The sequence below is a fragment of the Ixodes scapularis genome, unplaced genomic scaffold, assembly GCF_016920785.2.
Source record: "Ixodes scapularis isolate PalLabHiFi unplaced genomic scaffold, ASM1692078v2 PGA_scaffold8__174_contigs__length_109621045, whole genome shotgun sequence".
Taxonomy (NCBI): Eukaryota; Metazoa; Arthropoda; class Arachnida; order Ixodida; family Ixodidae; genus Ixodes; species Ixodes scapularis.
In genome coordinates this window covers 100,081,785-100,106,077 of record NW_024609883.1, presented here as the reverse complement: position 1 = coordinate 100,106,077, position 24,293 = coordinate 100,081,785, and the positions used below count along the sequence as shown (strand labels likewise).

At 43.7% G+C, this 24,293-nt stretch overlaps 1 protein-coding gene and 1 pseudogene across 1 annotated transcript; both read left to right on the top strand.

The window, feature by feature from the left end:
• The first annotated feature begins 1,170 nt into the window (after nucleotides 1-1,170).
• LOC115318210 (regucalcin) lies at nucleotides 1,171-9,845 on the top strand. Its single transcript, XM_029977915.4, has 5 exons — nucleotides 1,171-1,429; nucleotides 2,221-2,409; nucleotides 4,500-4,712; nucleotides 6,039-6,185; nucleotides 6,640-9,845. The coding sequence occupies exons 1-5, from the start codon at nucleotides 1,273-1,275 to the stop codon at nucleotides 6,831-6,833; spliced, it is 900 nt and encodes a 299-aa protein (XP_029833775.3). The 5' UTR covers nucleotides 1,171-1,272; the 3' UTR covers nucleotides 6,834-9,845.
• A 5,177-nt stretch (nucleotides 9,846-15,022) lies between these two features.
• On the top strand, nucleotides 15,023-22,611 carry LOC8024339 (annotated as a pseudogene).
• Nucleotides 22,612-24,293: the final 1,682 nt, after the last annotated feature.

Sequence of the window (24,293 nt, the reverse complement as noted above, 5' to 3'; positions counted from 1 at the left end):
CCCTATCCGAGCATTATAAAGAGGGTAACTATGATGCCACGTATTAAAATAAGTCACAAAGTAATACAACAAGCAGCTGTTTGCCCCGCGTAAACAACCCTTGCTAGCGACCCGATAATATAACAAATATGAGTACATCAGTGCACTAGCTACGTCACAACAAGCACTGAGGACGTTTAAAAAAGTCCTGCAATTCTGAAACACTCAGTGAAACTTCTGTAAATAATGATTGTTGGGTTATTATGAAAAACGATTTAATTTTCCTTTTAATGCTTTGCTGGGGCGGTTACTGAAAATACGAGTTCTATGTTCTGGCACACAATGATGATAGGAAAGAAAACTAGCAGATGAGTTTAAGGTTTTTGTAATGGAATGATGTGAATTCTATATGAGCAGTTACTAAGAAACTCCAAACTCTTCTTATAAGCACTGCGGCTCATCAGAATGACCCCCAAAGTTGTATGCAAAATTAATCTGAAAGAGACGTTGAAACACAGATATACTTCGCATACTTTTAGTTAGCTTGCCTGTGTCATATTTACATGATTATCACATATTTAATAGGACAACAACTTTTTCGCTTCCTGCTTTTTCTTAGAAATATTGTAAACTTTTTTTATGAGAGGAATATTGTTGTTATTTTTTTAAAGTTGTGATGCGTTTGATATAAACAGGTTTCGGTATTCGTTTAGCGATTAATGTACCATATTGAGTTGCACTGCAACCGAGGAACTCCTCTCGAAATACTTTTTAAGAGCAGAGTGTGACTAAGAATGTTCATCCTTTTTCCTCCATAACAAAACAAAAAGAGTCATAACCCGCATCTTATTTGAAGAATTCTGAAAAGAATTTGTTGTCCGTGTCGCTTTAAACATTTTAACCGTTTGTAAATATTTTCTTCCTCGTGCTAGATCATTTGTAACGTATCAGCGCGATACTTTTATAAGTTTAAGTTTCGTGCACATATTGTATTGTATCGACAATCCTCCCCTTTCCACCATTATTATGTTCGAGTACCTTTTAGGAATGGAGAAATCTCAACAATGCAGACAATGTAGCCATCGCTGCTCATGTTGATTTAGTTTGGTGGGCCCACAACTGGTATCTGATATGGCGATCAGCAAATAATAAAGTGAAGTGCCTAAGTGAGGTCAAAGATAGCGGTCGTTCATTCCGCAGATTAGCTACTCAGAGAATAGCCAGACATCGTTACATCTGTGGCCAAAAAACGGCACGTTTTATTCAGCAGACGTGTCTCACAGGTGACCCAAGATGAAGGTTAAACCAGCAGGAAAGCGCGTCAGCGTGGTCGGCGAAGGACCTCATTGGGACAACCGCAGCTCCACACTCATCTATGACGACGCTAAAAAGTGCGAGATCGTAAGGTTCGATCCACAGGCCAAGTCTGAAAGTGTTGTTGCCAGTCTCGGTAAGTTTCCGTGTTTCGTATTTCCGCCACTAGGCCGCGAAATTTTTCGCTGTACTTTTCGAGAGGCACCATCTCCGCACTTCTAAAAGTCACGTTGTTACCGCTATGTGGCGTCGCCTCCTCTGGAGTTGAGAAAAAAATATTTTTCTTCCCTAAGTAGCCTACCACAGTGAACTGTGACCTCCGAGAACCAATTAGGAACTGGGAGTGGATACCACAGTACTGAATGACCCACAGTATCCTGCGGTTAATCACAAAATCACCTGGTTCAGAAGGCGCTGCAGGCGGCCGGTTAGAGGCGGCCTGGCTGTAGGTTAGAACGCACTGTATATTTTGCAATATTAAAGTCGGAGGAATATTTTAGATCACTCTGAACTGGCAAGGTATACCACTTTATTTCTCTGGGTGAATTTTTATACTATTGTTACCTTTCCTGGGACGATCGTAGCGGTGGTTACCGTTCCATTTCCACAGTCGTACATCACAAAACCCCATACTTTTTACTAGTGAAGCGGACACACAATATTACTTAACCTACTTAACTTTAGCTTCAACTTTGACAAACCGGTTCAATCCAATCCAGAAGAACTATCCGCAACAAATCCGGTTTCTTAAAATCAGTTATATAAAGACCTAAACGCTAGTGTCTTTAGGTAAGTAGACCGTTCCACCACAGTAACACTTGTTTCAACAATCCTAAAGAGAGCATTCACAAGCAGGGCTGTGCAGATTTTATGCATTGAACGCGGAAAGCGTCTAGGAACCCTCACGACGCCCCGCCATTGTTCCAGATGGCCTGATCGGAAATGTGATTCCGTACGCCCAAGACAACCGCCAGCTGATGGTGTGTATGGAGAGGGGCGTCTACAGGCTGGACACCGACACCCTGCACCAGACTCTTCTCGCTGAGCTTGTCGACTCTCCGGAACCTACAAGGTTCAACGACGGAAAGTGTGACGCAGCGGGGCGCTTGTGGGCAGGTGAGGATAGCATAACTATAATAAGGTTGAGAGCTGGGCTAGTTGGCAGTGGATAAACATAACGAGATAAAACCGCGCTAGAAGGGCTAAAGGGAGCGACAAACCGGACAGAACAGTGGAGGAAGAAACTGCATTGGAGCAGCGTCAGTGGCATTGTCTAGTAAGGAGATGGAATTCCTCAAACTGACAATGAAGGTCCAGCGCGCGCCGTAATGCTTTAAATATCATGCGCAAGTGTATATGTGAAAGTGTGGAATAATGTGTCTTTTATTTTTTCCTTTTCTATCAGTAAAAATACATAGCTGTGAGTCAGCGCTCAGTCCTGTCCGGTTTGTCGCTTCGGCACATTGTTACTTAAGACCCATGTTGTCGTAAAACAATAATCTTAAAACTCCGGTCTAAAAACATGCTTTTCCTGTAAAGCTTGTCAAATTATGAGGCGCTGGAAAAAACCAGACTTCTGCGTTAAGTCCTTATTTAGAACTCTTTTTGTTCGCGTTCCGCTCTTGAAAAACATACGGGAAGGGCCTCAGCACGCACCTCGAATCGCTGCGCCGCAGTGTTCTTCCGCAGCATGTGGGTCGTCTGCTTTCATCGCCGTCACCATGGTAACGAACGCCGATTTTCCGAACGCCGTCTGCTAGCGAAAGTTTAATTGTTTTGTAATGAGCAGCCGCAGACTGTCGCCGGGAAAGGGCGGGGGGGGGGGGGGGGGGGGGATAACATGCTCCATAGTGATACACACCCCGTCCGAAAAGGTGATTCGGCGTTCGTTGCTATGGTGACGGCGATGAAAGCACACTGCCTTTTTGTTGAGGAAGAACGGTAATAATCATTCTCATAATTATTGTTTTAGCAGGAATTGCTTAAAAAGTCCAGAGTTCACAACAACAAAAAGCGGGATTTAGCTCGGAGTCAACGGGGCTGGTTACAGCATTTTTAGCGTTTCTAACTTAATATCAGCGTCTTTGAAGCTGTATGAGAATAATAATAATGCAAGAGAATTCTGCAGCTCGTCCAGGTTGAAAGTTGGACAGCATGCAGAGTATCGAAAACGCTGGCATTGACGAGAAATTTTAAAAGTGATATGACTGGTCCTTGGGAGCTGTACGATGCTTGTTTGGGGTGACTCCGAATTACGCCCGGAATTGTGCCTGGAATTGTGCCCGGAATTGTGCAACCATGGAATTGGTCAAAATTACCGATCACAAGGGATCTGAACGAACACCGTTCCATGATTCCTCGAGTGCGGGCCGGGGCGCTTGGGGGACTGAGCAAATGGTCTATTCCAGGTTCGTGGATTTTTGGCAAGCTGTAGAATGCGGGTGTCGAGCCGTTTCGGCAGATAATATCCAGGTAAAGGGCCCGAAAGTCCGGACATCTATTCAAGGCAGCTTAAAATGCTTTGTTTAAGATTCCTTAGATTTTCGATGTCGGATCTTTCGGTAGCATCGTGTACGCTGGGGTGTTCAGAAGTTCGTTCACCTTCTTCTCATAGACCGCGCGGTTCAACACCACTGTGTTATTTCTTTTGTAAGCAGGGAGCATTACGATGCTGTTGTCTTCCTTTAGCTTCCTGAGGGCGGACCCTTCTTATGTGCTACAGTTGAAATGCCTCATTTGGTTTACGAGGGGCTACGATATGCGCAACACACACAAACAAAAGAAAACAATACTGACAGAAAAGAGAATTCAACAAAGACAGATTGCTACCTTCGGTCCCACATACAGTCACCCGTTAACAAGCAGCCGAGTTGACTTCGAAACATCGGGCACATTGAAGAAATTGGTTTAAGTCTACTAAGTACCCTTTCTTAGTACGTAGCGCTGAATGGTCGAGAGTGCCTGGTCCAAGAACAAACTACGGGCTTCAAATTGTACAGCATACACAACCAACAGTACTAAACTTTTCTATTTCTTTACTCGTTCCACGTTGTAATGTTTGCTGCTCTTCCCCCCCCCCCCCCTTTTTTTTTATTGAATATGTGAACTCTGTGGTTAAGAACTAGAGTAAACATAAAGGGTCTAGAGCAGCAACGGCGGCAGAGGGTACCACGAGTCTGCAGCCGCGGTTTCCTCTTGTTTTTCAGGAACGATGCCCAGGATATTGAATTTCCAAAAGCTGCCGCAAGGCGGACACCATTTGTACAGCTACTCCAAAGGAAGGCTGAGTCTGAAGGCGTCCGAAATGTCGCTGTCCAACGGGATCGCCTGGACGTCCGATAACAGGACCATGTTCCACAACGACAGCTTTCCCGGCAGGACGTCCGTCTTCGACTTTGACCTGGACACCGGGGCCATCAGTGAGGGCGATGCCATTATACAGCCATTAAACAAGACACGCTTTAGAGTAGCAACGATACTTCAGCCTTCTTGGTGCTGAAAGAAAAGTACGGCTGCCCATTATCTGAAGCTTTATTGAAACCGCCAAAAACATTTCCCTTTCTAAAACGATGTTAAAACAGTCCGCGACGGAGAAAGACGACATTGCCTGAGCTTTCTAGAGCCATATCTAGGGCTGAGGAAGTCCCTTTTTTGTTTGCACTGACAGCGTGATACCCTACTTATGCGGCCACCCTCTACTGTGGTTAAGTGTGACGTAGGTTGACCTAACTGCGGTTAAGTGTGCCCGGGTAACCAGGGTATAGTCGGGCAATCTTAGCGGCTGTCAATTGCCTGACGTGCAGTAACTCATTACTGCGGTTAAGGGTGCCCGTGTAGCCCGTGGCGAGTACTATACATCTTGTTCTCAACTCTTTGCCAATGAGATTTCGGCACTCGCCGATAAGAACCTTGATGAACGAATCGCGCAGCAAGGAGCGTGCACATGGTACGCAGCCATTGCGCACGCTCTGCGCTAAGCACCACAATGGCGTTGAGCACGATACAGTCAGGGAATATAATGCCGATACTCTAATACCCCTGTTACACGGGCACACTTAACTGCAGTTACGCTAAACCACAATTAGCGCACAATACTTGCCGACAACATTCTGCGGCGATGCAGTCAGAGCTACGGGCGAACGTGCGCTTGAGCATCTTCAGCACCCATCAAAGCAGTGCACGCGCTCTCTTCACTTCTTTTGATATAGCTGTCCGAGGGTATAGTGCGGCATCTGTGCTGCCACGTAACCGCAGTTAAAGCTGGGTTAACCGCGGTTAAGTGTGCCCGTGTAACAGGGGTATAAGCGTGGCTCATGTAGCGGCTCTAACTTTGACTACTGACTTCATTCATTGGTCTATGTTGCAAGACAAGTATGAAAGACAATGACTAATGGTTACCTGGTTCTCAGTATTAGCGTGATATAAACTTAGCGGTTGCACTTAGGTATTCCATGGATTTGGTCTGGTCTTTTAGGTTGTATACGATCAGCGCCATAACTTTTTGTTTAAAACGAAGACATGATGCACGGTTTCGATAACACTTGCCATGCTGTCGAGAGTTAGACTTCTTGCTACAACAAAACTTAAAGCAATGCAGATTTTTGTTTTCATATAGTTAATAAAACACCGTTTAATTTTAATCAAAAGTTGACACTAATTACTGCATAGCCGTCACGGTGACAAATCAGGTAAGTTTTTTTTAAAAAAGGTCCTGTTCAGCAGTTTACATGAGCTTTTTTCTTCAGGCAACCGCAGGGTCCTCGTCGATTTCAAGTCCACCCCTGAGTACCAGGACCTCGGGATTCCCGACGGTATGACAATTGACGTCAACAACAAACTATGGATGGTTTGCTTCGGCGCCGGCACCGTGATTCAAGTGGACCCCGAGACAGGTAACACGGCCAGTCCAGACTTCTTTTTGACCCTGAAGTTACGGACGAGAAAATATAAGCACCCAAACTCTCCTTTTTCTTACCTCAGTTTATTTGTGATCCACTCGTAGAACATTATTTACACATACATATCCATCGGTCCATGAGTGTATCAAATAGATAATTATTTCGTTATCTATCTGTGGTCGCTTACAGCTTAAGGAATTCAGAGTGTGGCTGCTGTCAGTAAATACAGACCCGTAGAGTAACGCCAAATATTTTCTTTAGTTCCACGTACCTTTCCGAAGCTTTCTTTGTGTTTCTAAACTTTGAAGTTCGGCACAAAGCCCAGTCTGACATTTTTCTAACGATAACCGCTCTATTCATAATCATGCTGAGCGCAGAAGTGGGTGATTAGCTATAATTTTCTGTTCCTCTTATTTTTCCCCTCTTTTATTGTAATTGTTTTCAACAGCTGAAATCCTGGCCAGGGTGCAGCTCCCTACCAAGTACACCACATCCTGTTGCTTCGGCGGCGAGAACTACGACGTTTTATACGTCACTTCGGCCAGCCTCTTTTCCAGTGCCCCGCTACCTTCCGACGGATTGCTGTATCAGGTTACCGAACTCGGTGCGAAGGGAAAAGCACCTTTCGAGTTCGCAGGTTGATGGACCGGAGAGAATTCTCTTCTGCGTGGTGCACCGTTAGGGAAAAAAAATCCCGTCTTTAAGTACGGAAAATATCCCTGCTAAACTTGTTGCCACAAAAGGTTCGATATTACTGAATTACAGAACACGTAGAATGATTCCTTAGTACGGGACATCTTGTGGCAACAAGTTTAGCGTGCACGTGTCCCGTACACCATGTTATACAAGTTGTATTTGCTGCTAGCTACGGGAAGTGAGCCATCATGTTCGAAAACAACGTATGTTCTGTTGGAAACGATGTCGGTACATGTTCCACTTTTACATCTTACTGCACACTCACCATTTTGTGCAAGGTGTACCCCCGAAACATTTGCTATTTCTACTGCAAAAATAGACTGAATTTCCGAGTGCTTAGTGTGCACTCAGATTTAAAGGTCCGTTCACACTCTTACAACCGAGTACGACCGAGAGAGACCAGACTGGTTTTTAATCCTCTTGCGTCCTCTTAGGACCGGATGCGCTGCAGCGGGGCTGGTCCTAAGACGTCGCAAGAAGCTTAAAAACCGGTCTTGTCTCTCTCGGTCGTACTCGGTTGCAAGAGTGTGAACGGGCCTTGACGCAAGCAGTCTGGACCATATGACGAAATTTCAGAGCTTGCTGTTATTTGATTAAAATGTTATAAGTAGGGTTCTGCGTTTTCGGTTTCTATTTTTTCGAAATTCGGCATACTTTTTTCGGCGTTTATTTTAAAATTCAGTTTTCGGTTTTTTCGGCGCACAAAAGTGTATCGGCTTTTTTTCGGTGAATATAAAATAAACACCAACGGACGCCGGATCAGATTATCCTTTTTTCTCTTGTATTTGTGATCACTCAAAGAATAATGGCACAGATATATTGAAAAAGAAATGGCCACTTTATTTGGCAAATTTGGCAAAACTAAAAAAGAATCAAGAAAAAAACGCAGAAGTACAAACAAGTCAGATATGAAGCTTATGCCCCCTAAAAATATGGAACTTCACCTTCTGTATATCAGGATGACGTGATCTTATTATTGTACACACACATGTACTTTCCCGGGTTCTTCTCCTTGATCCGCACTCTTTCTTTCCTGTTAATATGACCCTGAGCTTCGAGAATGTCCTCTCAACGCTCACACTGGATACTGGCAGGCTGAGGAGATGAAGCGCTGCCTGAGCCGAAATCGGCCAATCAACCAATTGTGACTGACACTGACCGCCAAAAGAGACATGGTGGGGCGTTTTGAAGCACAACATAACATGCAGAGCTTGGATCAAGTCAGCCTTTTCTTACAACGAGTACATGGCGAAGTCATGGGGAATTTCGGACTTCACGTTCCTATCGATCATGCGCACATTAAACCAAAACGTCGTGATGGCATCCGTGTATCCCATACATTCGGACATGTTTCTATAGACACTGTCGTTCCACTTTTTCGCCACGGCTCTGCGGTACGACTGGAAGGTTAAAGTGATCTTTTCCGGTTAAAACAGAATTTTAAAAAATGGATTTGACGTACTTTTATCGGTTTTTAACGGTTTAAATTGAAAAGGCCGAACCTAAAAACTGACCTTTTTCGGTTAAAACCGAATTTTCGAAAATGAATTCGGCGTACTTTTATCGGTTTAAACTGAAAACTCCGAACCCTAGTTATAGTTACTTTCGGAAATTTTTAGAGAGGGGAATGGCTGGCCACGAATGCATGGAAGTGAATGGCGTAAGTCTACTTTCCCACTGAAACTTTACGAAAATCACTTATAACTTTCCAATAAGATGACAAGTTTTGAAACATTGGCATCTGGTCACGACTGCTATACTCCGTTTCACCTTACGTCCGGACGCAGCGGACGCTATACGTGCTATCCAAGCCAATCCAAGCCAATCCCGCTCTGTGGACGCAGCTCATGATACGCTTTTCGCGCGTCGCTCTGCCCCCTCTCTAAGGTCACGTGACACTCACACGGCCTTGGATTGGCTCCTACGGCTCGTAGCATCCGTTGCGCTCGAACGTAAGGTGGAACGGAGTATGGCGCTGCATTTGAGCGGAGACTGAGCGTCTGGCAATGCATAGTTCATTTTTGCGATAAAAAAGAAACAAAAACAAACACTAATGTTTCTTAGGAGACACGCTGTATCATATTGGACAGGTTTCGTGAGTCCAATTTTGCAACATGTACCATTTTGAGAGGGTATTTTTATGCTCCTGATGTGTCACACATGCATGCTCATATAGCTGGTGAAGACGAAGTTCCTTATGGTGTGGATGCCTCAATTTTTTTTTTGCGAGGAACTTCGGGGATCGCCTGCATTATGAACAATTCTTGTGTCCTCATGATATACCCATTGCAGTGAACATAATGTGATGGAAAACGAAGTGTTTATAGCCTCAAAATTCTTATATTTTATTTCGAAAATGAATAGTGTACCAGCTGAGTAGATAGAATGGTATGCAATCAATATATATGACCTCCCTGGAAAATAAATTGCGAAAAAACCCGTCATAAATATTAAACAAACAAAGCCTCTTGCTCAATACTGAAATATCCATATGGGGATAAGTACTGTTGATAAAAAATTTAATAGATAAATAAAAATATATAACCTATAGTCTGTCACGGGTTAAAAAAAGCGGCCCAAGGCGCTCCCATAAAGCTCTTTGGTCAGTTTGATTCTAGTTGTGTCCTCCTTTCCACTCGCCTCCTTTCCAGCATTTGCTCTGCTCAAGAGGAAAGAGTGGAAGAATTTGTAGGAGGAGCCTTTCATGTGTTTCTTACGTTGTAACACACTGTAGTGATAAACTCGTCTGCCGATTCTCCTTGACCATCAAAAGTTCTTGAGGCCCTTCAACCTTACGGATGCACCAGGGCCACCTTCCGGGAAGACCTCCGGGACCCCTCCTCCGTGTTCATGCCCACGAGTCGTCTGCAAGAAATGTTATGTTAAAATGTAAGCAGACTTGCACCGTACGCATTACGAGTAATCAAATTACTTGTAATCAATTACTTGTTGCAGTAATTTTGTAATCAGTTGATTACTCTTATTAGGCAGTAATCACAAGAGTAATCTGATTACTTTTTGAAGTAATAAAAATTACTTCTAATCTTTACTATTTTTCCACGAACCCCCCCTCCCCCCCCCTCCCCCCCCCCCCCCCTCTCCGCACACAGCTTTTTTTTTTTTTTCTGAAATGACAAAAATAAAATTTGCTTCGTTTTTCGAAATGGGAAAAAGAACGACTTTTTGCGGAGCTGTAGGAAACGAGGTCAACCCCTTTGTATGTACAGTACGGCATTAGTTAATGCAACAGCTCAAGGACCACCCATGCTACGGGGAACCAGAATCGAGACGCCAAGATGACTGCGTACTCTTCCCCGAGATAGATTTCTTCAACTTTTCTGTGCCGGCGACGACTAACGGCAGTGGGGAGGTGCCCCGGTACTTAACTTCACAGGACGATACAACGGACCTCCTGAAGGACTTCCCTCGCCTTCAGAAAGTGTTCCTCAGGATCAACACTGCCATGCCATCCAACGCGTCTGTTGAGAGGGTTTTCAGTGTAGCAGCAGACATATTCACAAGAAAACGTGGGAAAATGAGCGACGCAAACTTTGAGGAACAACTTTTGCTTAAGCTTAACAAGATCTAAAACCCTCTCCGCCCCCCCCCCCCCCTTCCCCTCCTCCCCTCCAACTGGCGAACGCCCATATCATTAAACTTCTTCAAACGAATTCTATGCTTCTGTCCGCATTGTGAAGGTGCAACGACCACGAAGAGGGAACCCGTTTTTTCTTCAATACTTGTGAAAATTTGAAATATAGGTTGGAAGTAGTTCATTGTTATGAGCGATAAAGATGTAAATCTTCACACAATGAAATAATCGGAAAAGTAACGGTTACTTCTTAAAGTAGTGTCCGATTACTTTTGTTGTCGAGTAATCGAGTAATCTAATCGAATACTTCTTAGCCAAGAGAAATAGTAATTGTAATCGATTACTTTTTTTAGTAACGTGTACAAGACTGAATGTGAGATAGGTTTAGTTACAAGAAAACGTATAAGCTTTTTAAACTTATACTTCTTTATTTAGTGCTCCTACCTGAACAAACTAATAAGCTTTTCATTTATTTATTTATTTATTTATTTATTTATTACATATTCAAGTATTTCAAGTATATTCGTCTGGGTTGGCCTGTTGCATCCTCTGCCAATCTTGTTATAATGAATCTCTGATCTCAAAAAACCTCCCTAAGTCGAACATCTCCTGAAATAGGTTAGGCTCAGTGAGTATCGACATAGCATATGCCCTGTGTAGTAGTTCCGAGTGTGGCAGTTAGTGCTTGTTTATTCCTAGACAGCAGGTTGAAGAGGCATGACCAGGTGCTAGGTTTCAGGCTCGTCGAAGAACGGAAGTCGCAAGCTCTCATGTCCGAACTCTGGCTGTGCTGAAGAAAACGACGATCGTCTTTTGCAGTCATCGCATTTCCTTCCCTCTTACGCCGTATTCACAGTGGCGGTGTTGAATCGTGTTCGAAAAGCGGTTGCGAACAAGGACCCAATACAATTTCACGTGCGTTTGATGACAAAAACAAGCGGAACCGCTTTGTGGTTGCCATACGAACGCCAGTGTGAATGCACCTTTAGGAAGGCCTGTAACGGTCAGAATCGAGGCGGCTGCGATCGAGTCGGATATCTCTTGTTTGTTTCTGGCAGCACGGGGGAGCCCGCAGGAACTTGCATGTTGGTGGCCTTCAGCTGGGTGTAAACCTGAGAAGGCCCTGGCACATTCATCGGGGACATTGCAGTTTCGGTATCGATGGATGTGAACCTTTGTTTCAGGTGATCTGCATGAATCCGACGGGTTTTGTTATCTTCATCTGATACCTTGTACATGACGTTACCAATTCTTCCTGTGACGACGCCTTGTATCCAGTGTTGTTTGTAGAGAGGATGCTTTACACACACTTTCTGCCTCATCGTCAAGTTAGCGGTTCCTTCGTCGGTTTTTATCGGTTTAAACCGAAAACTCCGAACCCTAGTTATACCATAGTCTCCTATATACTCACAAAGCCTGGCAGATCGCCACGAGAAGCGGCCGCCGAAATGGAAAAGATGGAGCGTCAGACAACAGATGAGAGGAGAACCACGTGACTGGCGCCCCGCTGCGACGAGACGCCAAAACACACTTCTCCCGAGCGAACAAGTGTGTTTCGGGTCCTCGACGCTGTAAAAGCTGTGGGCTGACGTCCAGGCTCCCCGAGAAAGGCTCTTTGATGCTCTGTGCTACCAGACCCTCGCGCTCCAAATCTACTACCGGGCACTCTATGGCTCCGTCGCCGAACTGCCAGGCTATTTTTTCATATTTTTCCAAGAGAAAACATTTGCGCAATTAGACGTAACTAGGTGGGGGTCACAACCCACCCTAAGTCCCGCCCACAAATCAGTGGCCCCTAACATTACTACTGGACTGGCCTGGCTGCTCGACCGAGCAGGCTGACAAGCGTAGTGTCTTCCTTTCGCGTCATCCGGTGCGTCTAGTCTGGATGTCTAAATCCGGGGTCACAGTGCTCATGCTTCATACAAAAGATAGTCTGCAAACGCAACTTCTCTTTTCCTTCTTTTTTTTTTTTTTTTGTATGAACACAAGAAAATAAAATATCATTGATTTCAAATAAAAATTGACAGTGGTACGTGGAAAGTCCTTAGTTAAGGCATTAACGAAATGACAAATTTTGAAACAAATTTTTTTTCAAGCCCCCTTCCTCCCTTCTTTTTGAACCTTAACTAATCAAGGTTTCCGTTTCAAGTAATGAAGTAATCCGTTTTCCAGAAATTAGACTGAACTTTAAGGCAAAGTTGATCGAATTCATCACGAAAATCACGCGAAAAGCCTGTAGTGACGTCAGACCGTTGTCCGCTGACTCCTGTCTGGTGACAAGTCATGAGTGCAGAACAACCTCCTCCCGTAAAGTCCTTCACTCTTCCCAATTTAGCAGAGCGAACGCTGGACAGGAGGCGAGGAAGGACTCGCCTGCTCTTTTATTTTGTTAAAGTGGAAAAAGGAGAGGGGTATATGGGAGAAGCCTGTCCTGTCTTTTAACCTGCAACAGACTATGGGACCAAACAGTACCTATGCCGTTGCCTCTATTGAAAGACTAATATCGTTATCATTTTATGTGCATAATTAGCAAAGTATAATGAGCAAAATTTAAAGAAATGATCTTCACTGCAGTCGAATATGCGGAGTCGTTCGTACGCTTCGTCTCTTTTTGTTGGAATTGTAGAAAGAAAGCGTCAATATTCATTTCTGATTTAGAAACAAAGGCATAAGCAAGTAAAGTTATGCGTTTCTTCATGGTTCGCCGATTTTTTTTTTTATATAATTTCCTTTATTCCAGCCATCAAGGCTAAGCACTGCCTTAAAAAGGCTCTGGCTACGTCACTACTTCCAAAGGTTATACTGTCAGAAGACAAGGGACTGAAAGCAGCCGGTGCTGGTTTCCATTAGTGGTAGGACGTTGTATCCCGGTCTTCGACAAGCCACACCTCTGATAAGGAAGGAAAAGTAAATACTCAGGATTTGAAGGGGTAAATACGTCGGCAAATAGGCTGTCGATTTATACCTCAGTGCCTTCTTTTAAGGTAATTTGTGAACCGTTGAATGTTGTTCAGGAGAAAGGTGGGTAAGCTCAATGAACCTAATTTTTTGTATGCATGGCACAGCTGTAGCGGAAGGCTGGTAAACCATAGACATATGCCGCTGTTCGAGGATGAACACACGAGCGCCATATTTTTATTCTAGTTAAAGATAGGCCTCGGGTTCTTCTCGGCTAAAGAGTAGACACATGGTCGCTGCAGACGTCAATCACAAAATTGCTGAACTATTTCTTCAGTCTGCTTGTCCTACGAGTAGTGGTATATACCACAAGTGAAAAACAAAAATAGCAGAAGAAAAAAATATTATGAGCTGCTTTATCATAGATCGGAAACCGCACGACTATAGCAATGTAACATAGCAAAAAAAAAGTAATGAAGATGAAAACAAAAACGTCAAAGAGGTTAACTGGAAGGAACATCTGATTTAACACAAACGTAGAAGTGAGTAGATAGACAATTATTGTGACGTTGCTCCAAAAAGAATCTTAATAGCCCACAGCGGTGGTGCAGTTTCACAATGACGTGAGATCGTTAAGCATATTTGGCACACAAAATTATGAATTTCAATATTATCCAGAAAGAGAACAAATATTGCATTATGGAAAGCAGAAGTAAGGTTGGGTGTATTGTATTTTTGAATAATAAAATATTTTCCAATGTCAGAATTTCAAGATTCCGTTGCGAGTCAAAGATGCACGCGGTAAAATGAAAGAACCTCCTATTACTATTTTTTTCTTTAAAAGGGGGGGGGGGGGGGGGGGGGTCTACGCTCATGCTGGAAGTATTGTATATCTTTATCGTGCAGTGATCACGTGCTCCACATCTTCTCGAGCTTCGCGCTGAACGCCGAGTCGAGTGAGCAAACAACGCGTTAACGTTTTAGTTCGGAGAAGTTTTTGTGATAACCCCGACCTATAATACCTATCGCGTTGTTGCCACGAGCATGACCTGCAAAAAGAGAAGGGCTCCAACTGGAGATCCAGCAAACATCCAGAGCACAGCTGCGTACCATTCTATTCATTGTCTCTTTATTTTATTTTCGTGCAAAAAGGAAAAAGGGACTGGCGTGGGGGTAACGCCCTTTCAGGCATCATGTGACAAGTTATTTGTTACACTGAATGGTTCACGTGACGCCTAGTCCCCCTTTCCCCAACCCATACTTTTACGAGTTTCCAAACTCCGCCAAATGTTTTACAAAGAGTTAGTGTTCCATCCAATAGCTATCGAACATAACTTTGAAAAGCGTCAGGTTGGTTTCCGATTCTTTTCCCATGAAGAGTTGCCTTTTGGGAAGGAAACCAAGCGAGTAGGGCCAGCCACTGCGACAATTCGGCCGCTCGCTGTGTCGGCAAAGTACGTGATCAAAACGATTACGCGTCATCTGCACCCCACTCTAACCCTGCATCCTTGAAAGGGTCGTGGACGATCAAGTCAGGTTTACCATAGACAAGATTCCCGAAACGCCCTAAAGTTCAAGTTTGAGGAAAGTCAAATCTATAAATATCGGGCAACTCAGGGGACTTTGTCTTACTAACTGAGCCATGGTAAAGATTGAAGCAGTCGGAGAGCGCGTCAGCGTATTGGGTGAGGGACCTCACTGGGACAACCGTACCTCTACGCTCATCTACGTCGACGTTCTTAAGCGTGAGATCGTGAGGTTCGACCCGCAGACCAAGACGGAAAGTGTCGTCTCCAGTCAGGGTGAGTCTCGTCTGATTGTATGCACACAATCCCCGCGTTTGTTGCTACTATAGAGCGTGGGCCTATCGGATCGAACCCACATTAAAATAAATATAAAAAAGCAGTCTCCCAAGCTCCATAACTGTAATTTGGTACAAATATGTGACTGGGTGGTGCATTTTGTTCTTCTGCAAATGTCACAAACACAAACTTATCTCATTCAAAAGTTACAATTAAAAAACGCCAATTTATATGGCTATCTATATGCACTCAAGCCTTCTTAAAGTAAAAGTGAGCAAGCGTTCTTGCGGGTCATTGGGGAGTTTTATCATATTAAACAGGGATCGGGAGCAAAGTTAGAAATGTTTTATTTACCTTGTTCGTTGTTTCATTTTTTTTCTTTTTTTTTACATTAAAAGTAAACGTTCACAGCAACCTTTTTTTTCACAATGACACAAAAAAGGTTTGACTGGTTCGCAGGAAAAGTGTGTTGGTTAGTTGCAACTTTGATTTGAGGTTTTTAGGTTTATCACGTTCCACCCTTAAACATGAAGCTTAAGCGTCCCCCTGTCATTTTTATTTTAAAGACTCTATGAAACTCTGGAATGGATACTGCGACCAAAGTCCTTCCATACACTACTGGTCTCAAAACTTCTCCGTAACGCTATGGGAGAGCTTGGTACGCTACCATGCGCGGCGCTAGCGCCGACAAGGAGGCTAAGAGCCGCCAGTCTGGCTAGCGCCATATACTGGGATCCTGGCAACCAGAAAAGTAATTTTAATTTCGAACTCACTCTGAATGATCCACCTCCTGAAAGCCGTGTGACGCCCCTAGCCGTCACAATACCTGCGTGTTTATACATGTTGAAAAGGGTCATCTCAAATTGGCGATATTTGGTGACACAAGCAAGTTCTACTTTAAGAATCCGTATAAAATAAAAAAAAGGGAAAGAAAGCGTAGGAAAAATAAGAAAGTAAACTTATAGAAATGAAGAGGTAAAGCAATTTACACGAAGTGAGAGTGGCCGTCATGGTCCATGGACATCAGAAGTTCAAGGTAGGTGATTCAATTGTTTCTCGTCTGCACCACTTACGGCCGGCCGTCTTCTTTCCGTCTCTGCCCTTCGTAGGGAAGAATGGGGATCCACGTCGATCAGAACCCCTCGAAATTCTTGCGTTGGATACGGCGTCTGTCCTGACTTTCTGAAAGTCGCCTTTTACCGCTCCGCCCGACCAACCTTTTCGCTGTTTTCTTTTTACAGCGGCACCAATCTCGCGCACAACGCAGAGCTTCGGTGGAGACGTAAATAATCACAAATACAAAAAAAAACGGCTCTGTCGCAGCGGTGATCCGTCATCGCGCTGGCAGCGTTTCTCCTTAATGTAAATGACTTCGGATCTGTACACTCAGTAAGGTTATCGAGTTTCCTCTTCTGTAACATTCTCGGAATAAATATAATTATCATTCTCTTTCGACTCCAAAAATGACTTTTCAATGACGCCATCACCATCTAAATTTATCGCCGCAAGTAGCGCCATGTTTTTTGTTTTTTTTGTTGTTGTTGTTGTTTTTTTTTTGTTTTTTTTTTTTCAAATGATAAAGGCTAATGCATAAGTTATGTTGTTAGAGATTAATAAAAATTGACTGGTGTGTTCATATAGTGAACAATTAGAGACGTAACTAAGTGTCGGTTGTCAAGAAAAAAAATATTTTTAACAACTTCTAGTCGCGAATGTGCAGAGGCTCACTTAAAGGAAATTTTCCAAACGAGAATGCGGAAAATTGAGGACAGTGGCGCTCCCAGTGGCAGCTTCTGACCCTGTACCCAATTTTGGCCTAATTCAAGTTCGTGACCAGAAGCGCATTGAAGGACTCTGGCACAACATAGGATCCCAGACGCCCCGTCGCGTTTCATATTCACCAGAGGGCGGCCGCAAATACGCGTTCAGACAATAAAAGCTAGGAAGATGAAGAAATGAACCAGATCTACGTTTGCAACAATTGTTGACCGGGCGGACAAAGCCAACCAGGCTAGAAGCTTTTCAAGGTTAGACTTCGTGACGTTGTCATTTTTTTTATTTTTATTATCATTTTTCTCGTGTGATGCTTTAGACCAGTGGTTCCCAAATCCGCGGACCCTTTGGTGTCCGCAAAGGCGTTGTAGGGGTCCGCGAAGTCCTGCCTTATCAGTCCAGCCCGGCAATAAATGTTGTCTTTCTTCAGATTGACAAGAAACATTCTGATATTCGGGTGAGTTTTCTCGTGTGTATGTCAATGAGAAGTCTACTTCACACTAGCCCTTAGTTATACCCCTTTATTAAATCATTATCATAGTTAGCATATACATTTCCCTTCCCCTCACCACAAATAGGGTCCTCCATATCTCCGCCAATCCACAAGGATTCTGCGAGACATCAGTTATTGAGAACCACCGGTTTAAACAACCAGATTTCTCTGCGGAAGAATACCAGTAAACTCGCCCTGGCGTTGATTTCCGTACCTCTGAAAGACGCGAAAAGAAAAAGCCGCTTGGTGGAGAAGAAGGAGGCGGTTAAGAAACCTTGGGCCATCATCATACAACAGCTTTCCGCTGTCTGTTGCGAAGGTCGCAGACACAGTAACAGGAAGGAAAAAAAAACAAAAAAACTCTGCCATCTCATGTAAATCGTAGCGAAAAAACTTTCAAACTGGATTTCTGAACCATTTCCCCCCGACCTGCTGGCAGTATTATGCCGTACGTTAGAACTCGGTTTTTTCCACAAAGATATATCTTTTGTGAGAATAACTGTACCCCTTCTCACCAAAAAGAACGAATTAAAAAAGAAGTTCAACTTCTTAGCAAGCGTTACGGATTCACTCCGTTATGACGTGAATGACGTGCGCTATGGCGACTGCACACGTAGCCTTCCAAACTCGCTACAGCCGGAGTGTGTTTCGGGTTGTTGATCTCGTTGGTGAACTTACCGCGAATATTAACGAAACAGAAATACACTGAGGTGTCGTTTGTGTGTGAACCTCGTATTACGCTTCGTTCGTTCATCTGGAATGCTCTTTATAGCAACTCCTGTCCGACTCTGCAATCGTTGCAGACGGCCGAGTCGGAACCGCGATTCCTTACGCTGAAGACAGCAGCCAGATGGTGGTGGGCATCGAGAATCGCATCTACAAACTCGACACCGGTACGCAAGATAAAACCCTCCTCGTGGAACTCAACGAATCCGCGTCTTCGAGATTTAACGACGGGAAGTGCGACGCAGCGGGACGCCTCTGGTCAGGTGAGGAACCGTATACTAAGACCTCTTGACGACTCGCTGCTGTGGGCAGCAGCAGGAAAGAAAGGGCGCGTTACTAGTAACGAGTTCCTTCTACCTAGTTATGTTCCTCAGTGACAAGTAACTTATTTAGGTAATTGTTTTTAGAAGAGGAACGAGTAACGAAGTTAGTTATTTGTAAGGCCTGGTAACGAGTTACGGTATTTCGTTTCTTTTGAGGGGACAACGGCTAAACAGCCTCGTTGTAATTCTAACCTGAGTATGCGTCTATTGCTAAAAAGGCAGATGAGCAGCACAAGAAAATGACTACTAAACAGTATTACAGTATACCATCGTTTATCGCTGAACACGTCAGTCGAATTCTACAGCTGAGAATGTCCTCCACCTAGCGAACACAATAAGGTTCGTTGATGGAACCTTCTAGAATCGTGTACAGACTGAATGTAAACCCGGAGGTTTCCAATGCGGGAAGGCACAGAACCCATTGTCAACTTCGAACTTTAGAAGCAGCGAGAACAAAAGACAGAGGGGGATCCTAGATTCACCAGCTCTTCCTGAAGCACAGCACCGCCGTTCCTTCGAGCGTGACCGTGGAACGACTCTTCTGCGTCGCAGGAGATGTACTCTCAATGAAGCGGACAAACAAAACTGATGAAAACTTCCAAAGGCAGCAACTGCTGAAGTGCAATGACCACTGAAAGGAAAGCAATGAAGCATGAAACAAAAGCAGTTGCGTATTTGGTCGTCAAAGTAACGAGAAAAGTAACTCGTTACTTTTGGGTTTAGGTAACGCGTTCATTATGAAAATCGGTTACGCGAAACATATTTATTTACTTTTTGAGTGAGTAATGAGTAACGGTATTTAGTTACCTTTGGGGGGTAACGTGCAAATGTTGGCTGTAAGTAACTGTATATGGACCGTGGAAACTCGCACGCTAGTGCCATGGAGGTGACCGCGGCATATCAGAGTGCTTCTCCGCGATGTTTGTTAATAGTTATTTTAACAGTCCTGCGTGAATACTAAACATTGATGGTTAAAATTGCTGGGACGCAAGATGTTACGTACACTGTTCCCAATGTTCCTTCCTTAAAGAACAACAGCCAGCTGGTTTAAATTAGGTTTTAGTCTTCATTCACTTCTGGCTTACCCACTATCGGGTATAGGGTACACCCTCAGAATTGATAGGAAACACTTTCCCGAGGTCAAGTAACACCATGAATTAGACAAAGAACTACCCATTGTATAAAACGCAGCGAACACCTTGTTTCGAATCATGTGGCCGCTGGCACATGACTGGGTTGTTAAAAAACCATGCAAGCAAACTTGTCTGAATCGGGAATGCTTACTTTTGATAGAATAAAGGGCAAAGTGATAGGTGTCTGTGGCTTGCGTAGAATACATCTCTAGCCTGTCGAGGCATCATTACGTACGTCATCGAATTGTATTGATCTGTTCCAACAAACTAATCAGCTAAACCCAAATCTGAATTGAAAATAATCTTTCTTCTACAATTAAAACAACGTTAGGAACATGGTTATTTGAATCTTCGGTCTCTAGGGCAACAAGAAGAGGGAGCTTACATTCACAAACAGTATGAGCGAAAACTATCTATCCGGCCTTTTCCTGTGCGGTTACACATTTCTTACTGTCCCTCGAGTGGTCAAATTGTTCCGAGACTAGAGGTTGCACCTCAATTTCCAGCCCTAGTTTGGAATCAGAACGCCTTTAAGGATTGGCAACGGTGGCAAACAATAATGGCGAGCAGTTTCCACTCCTTTTCTTCAGAATGTTATATTCTCAAAAGGTCCTTACGACATGCAAGCACAGGAAAAAATGTAGTGGTAGTTCAACTGCATGGAATAAAATACGACTACTACACTAAACCTACGAACGGGGTGAGGGGATACCATGACAGTTCCATTTTGCCCTTGTCTCCCAGGAACAATGCCCAAGGTAGTTAACTTCAAGAAGCCTCCGCAGGGCTAGCACAACTTGTACAGCTTCTCCAGTGGGAGCCTCGGCCTAAGGGCGCCCCAGGTGTCGTTCTCCAACGGAATGGCATGGACGTCCGACAACAGGACCATGTTCCACAACCAGTCCATTCCTGGCACGACGTATGCCTACGACTTTGACCAGAACACTGGAGACCTCAGTAAGAAAAATGCCCATTCCTTGAACGCTCTAGTACTAGCCTTTGGTCATTGTTGCTTTTTTCGTGGCAAGTGTCGTCCAATCAGTTGCAAAATGATTTACCAATAGCCGTTTCTTGTCAACTGCGACTAATAAAAAAAATATGTTCGATTTTGAAAATTAAACTAATGTGGGAGCATTTTTCACATTAACTACTAAATAATTTTGTATATCGGACACTGGTCCTTGATGTAGTGATATAAGCATGCATGCTTTTACTTTACTGTCGAAAGCTTAGTTTGAAAAAAAGTACGTTGTGGTGACGTTGTCGAAAATAGCACTTACGCAACTTGCTTCTTCAAAAAACTCAACACAACTCTGCTCGATTTAATGTTAGCTGAATGTCCATTGAAAGAACGAGCGTCACTTTGACTTAACCAACAATCTCGGCAAAAATTCGAGCAATCCTTTGAAAGAAAAGAAATTCCTCAGCTATTGACACCAGCTTTTCCGGGCAGGTAACCGCAGAATCCTCGTCGAGTTCAGGACCACACCTGAGTACAAAGACCTCGGGGTTCCTGACGGCATGACTGTCGACGCCTACAACAAAATCTGGATAATCTGCTTCGGCTCCGGTTCTGTGATTCAAGTGGATCCTGAGACAGGTGACAAATTAAGAGCCGTTTCAAACGTTTTGACTCTTCTTGACTATACAGACGAGAGAATATCCCAAGCATTCGAAAAAAATGCACTTCTTTCCTCTAGTTACTTACAGATTAAAAAAAGCAGGGCGTGTTGAGTCCGGTGCATCTCATTATTGTGTCTCAGTGCAGGAAATTCTGGCATTGGTCAACAAGAACGACAAACACGGATGACAAAGAAAAAAATCGGCATCAAAATAAAGCACGGCTTGTGATTCTTAATCCTCCTTAGGTACCCAAGTATCGAGGGCTTCTCTAGCGGTGGATTCAAAGCACATCCTTGTCGCAAGAATGAAATGTCGAGTCCCCGGTTAGGGGGCCCTGTTTATCAAATGGCCAGTTGAAGCTCCAAGGCTAACTCTCATATTAGACAAGATGACGTCGAAGAAGACGACCAAGAAAATGATCGATGCTGATGGCTTGAGAACACGGAGAAAATGCTGGTGATTCACATACTCGCGTTTGCGTGCGACCGAGTTTTTGTAGTACCTTTCGACTAAAGAACACATCTGGCATGCTGGCTTCGATACAAGTTGGACCTAGAACTGCATTTCACTAGAGCGAAGGTTTTGCGATATCTGCGAGATAAGGTGTACGCACAACGAGGAAGGGTCGTTTATAACATTGTCAATACTTTTTTGAAGCCAATAAGAAAAAATATTATGCGAAAAATGGAAATATACAAGGTCTCCATGGCAACCCCATAAATGGCGTCAGTGTGTTCTCTCGTCCAGAGGATCTTTAAGGGGTTACAAGAGGTTGTAGAACACTCGGTCGTAAGTTGTAGCAAATGGTTGAACGAGCATAAAGGAGAAGTGAAACTGATTCTGCTCAACACAAAACCGCCTCTTTCAAATTTGGGCTGTCTACATCTCGGGTGAGGGCATCATTTGCACCTTAACTTTTTCAAACGCTCAACCAGCCGGTACTCCGTATCCCTATCTTTCGATGTGCGTTGTTTGCGATTATTGGGTGGTGCCATTTTGTCTTAATACAGTACCACCTACTGACATCCGGACATTCCAACGGATTCTGCGGGGTAAAAGGGGGAAGGGAAACGTTGCTAAGAATAACAACTTCATGTTTGAGCACAGCAACTGGTACTCAAAAGTAAAAGTCTAAATTCATCTTTTGTTTTTTGTTATTTGCAGCTAAAATCCTGACCAGGGTTCAACTCCCCACCAAGTACCCACAGTCCTGTTGTTTCGGCGGCAAAAATTTCGACGTTCTTTACGTCACTTCAGTCAGTCACTTTGCCAAGACCCCGGTACCCGCTGACGGACTGTTGTACCAGTTGACCGAACTCGGTGCAAAGGGAAAGGCACCCTCCGAGTTTGCCGGTTGACGGGCCCGCGAAGATCTTAGTCTGTGGTGTGCCTTCTGGGTAGGGTTGAGGAGTACTTTAAGTACATTGTACTTAAAGTACTACTTCGAGTAGGTTTAGAAAACTTGTACTTTACTTGAAGTACATTCTCTGAGTATGTACTTGTACTTAAAGCATTTTCTTTCTTCTGGCACTTTCCGAGGAAAGTACAACTCCCGACTTCAAAGTACATTCCCCAAATTTGGTTTTGTTAAATTTGTATCGCAAAATGATGCTTTGTCAGCTCCGAAGAAATACTGGGAGGGATATTCTACTCTCGCCAGAAACGTGAGCAGACGACGCATAGCTCCGTTTGTTCTTGGGACGGCTTTCCCGTAGCTTTTTGAACTCTCGTTACTTCTCGGTCGGTCAGCGCAAGCGAGGAGGTTTAAAATATTAGGAGAGCAAAATAAATCATAATGTAGCACCTGAGACTGTAGTGCGGAAAAATTAAATTTTCAAGTCGAAGTAAAAGACATCAGAGGAGAACGTCGCAATGTATTGATACATTCTCTTTTGTCTTTTTCCTTCTATTTGAAAGTTCCTCAATTTTTTCGCACCCAATCTCAGGTGTCACATTATGAGTAATTATCAGCAGCTCGCTTTCACACTCACTGTTTTTTTTTTTATTTATTAGGACAGAACACATTTCTATGAGAAGATTGCTTCCAAAAGCTACGGGGCTGGCGTCATGCTTTCTCCTAGTTCATTTAGCCCCCTTGAGTGCAACAATCCAGTACAAGGGGCGCCAAATTCAGAAGAGGGACTTCTGGATTTGGCTCCATTCCTAAAAATAACTACTCTGTGGCCACTTGGCTTTGTCAAATATTCACCGCTGTTTTTGAAAATAGGTTATGCACCCCTGATTACCCCTGGGCAATGCATACCAGTTAAAAAATCAGTGTATAGGGGAATGAAAGGGTATCATGAAGGATTGTGTTAAAATACTTGTGCTTTACTTTGACAGTACATTGTATTTAGAGTGCTTTACTTCTAGTACATTGCACCCAGTCTACTTAATACTTTCCTTAAAGTACATCACGTCTCGTTTGCTTTGTACTTTACTTGAAGTACCATTTTAGATGTACTTTACCCAACACTGCTTCTGGGCACACACAAAGTGCCGAGTATCTTGTTTATGTTTCGGAATTTATTCATTCTCGCATCTGCCTTTCTGAAAACGATGGACAAGTGTACTTATGGCCTAGTTTTCTCTCTTTATTGCTCATGCAGGCTTGGTATATAATATAGCCGTGTGACTATATTCTGTTGCAGGTTTGCAATAGCAGGACAAGGTACTCCCACGTACCTCTAAGATTGCCGTGAGTGAGGGTTTCGTGCCCTACAATTCCTTCCTTTTCAGTGTTCGCACTTACAAAGGGTAAAGAGTATGGGGCTTTCGGAAGGATTTTTTCCTGCCATTCTAAACCTACAACAGAGTGAAGCCAGTCTTGTTCTCAGCAAGGAAACCAAAGTCGGACGGTCTATGCATTGTCTCTCCGAGGCGTCCATCAGAGTAATAGGTCCTGTTCAAGGAACTTTTCAAAGTATCGAAGAACCTCGAAAGCACTGTGATTTCCATACCATCATTTTCAATATGAACGGCAATATTCGTTAGGGTATTTAAACTGGCCTTACGCTGTCATGCAAACATGGAAGCGATT

What these genes read in the sequence shown, in the direction of transcription:
- LOC115318210 (XM_029977915.4), top strand. Translation starts at nt 1,273, where the DNA reads ATGAAGGTTAAACCAGCAGGAAAGCGCGTCAGCGTGGTCGGCGAAGGA. An exon ending in AGCGGGGCGCTTGTGGGCAG is followed by an intron (nt 2,410 to 4,499) that starts GTGAGGATAGCA and finishes CTTGTTTTTCAG; the next exon opens with GAACGATGCCCAGGATATTG. An exon ending in TCAAGTGGACCCCGAGACAG is followed by an intron (nt 6,186 to 6,639) that starts GTAACACGGCCA and finishes TGTTTTCAACAG; the next exon opens with CTGAAATCCTGGCCAGGGTG.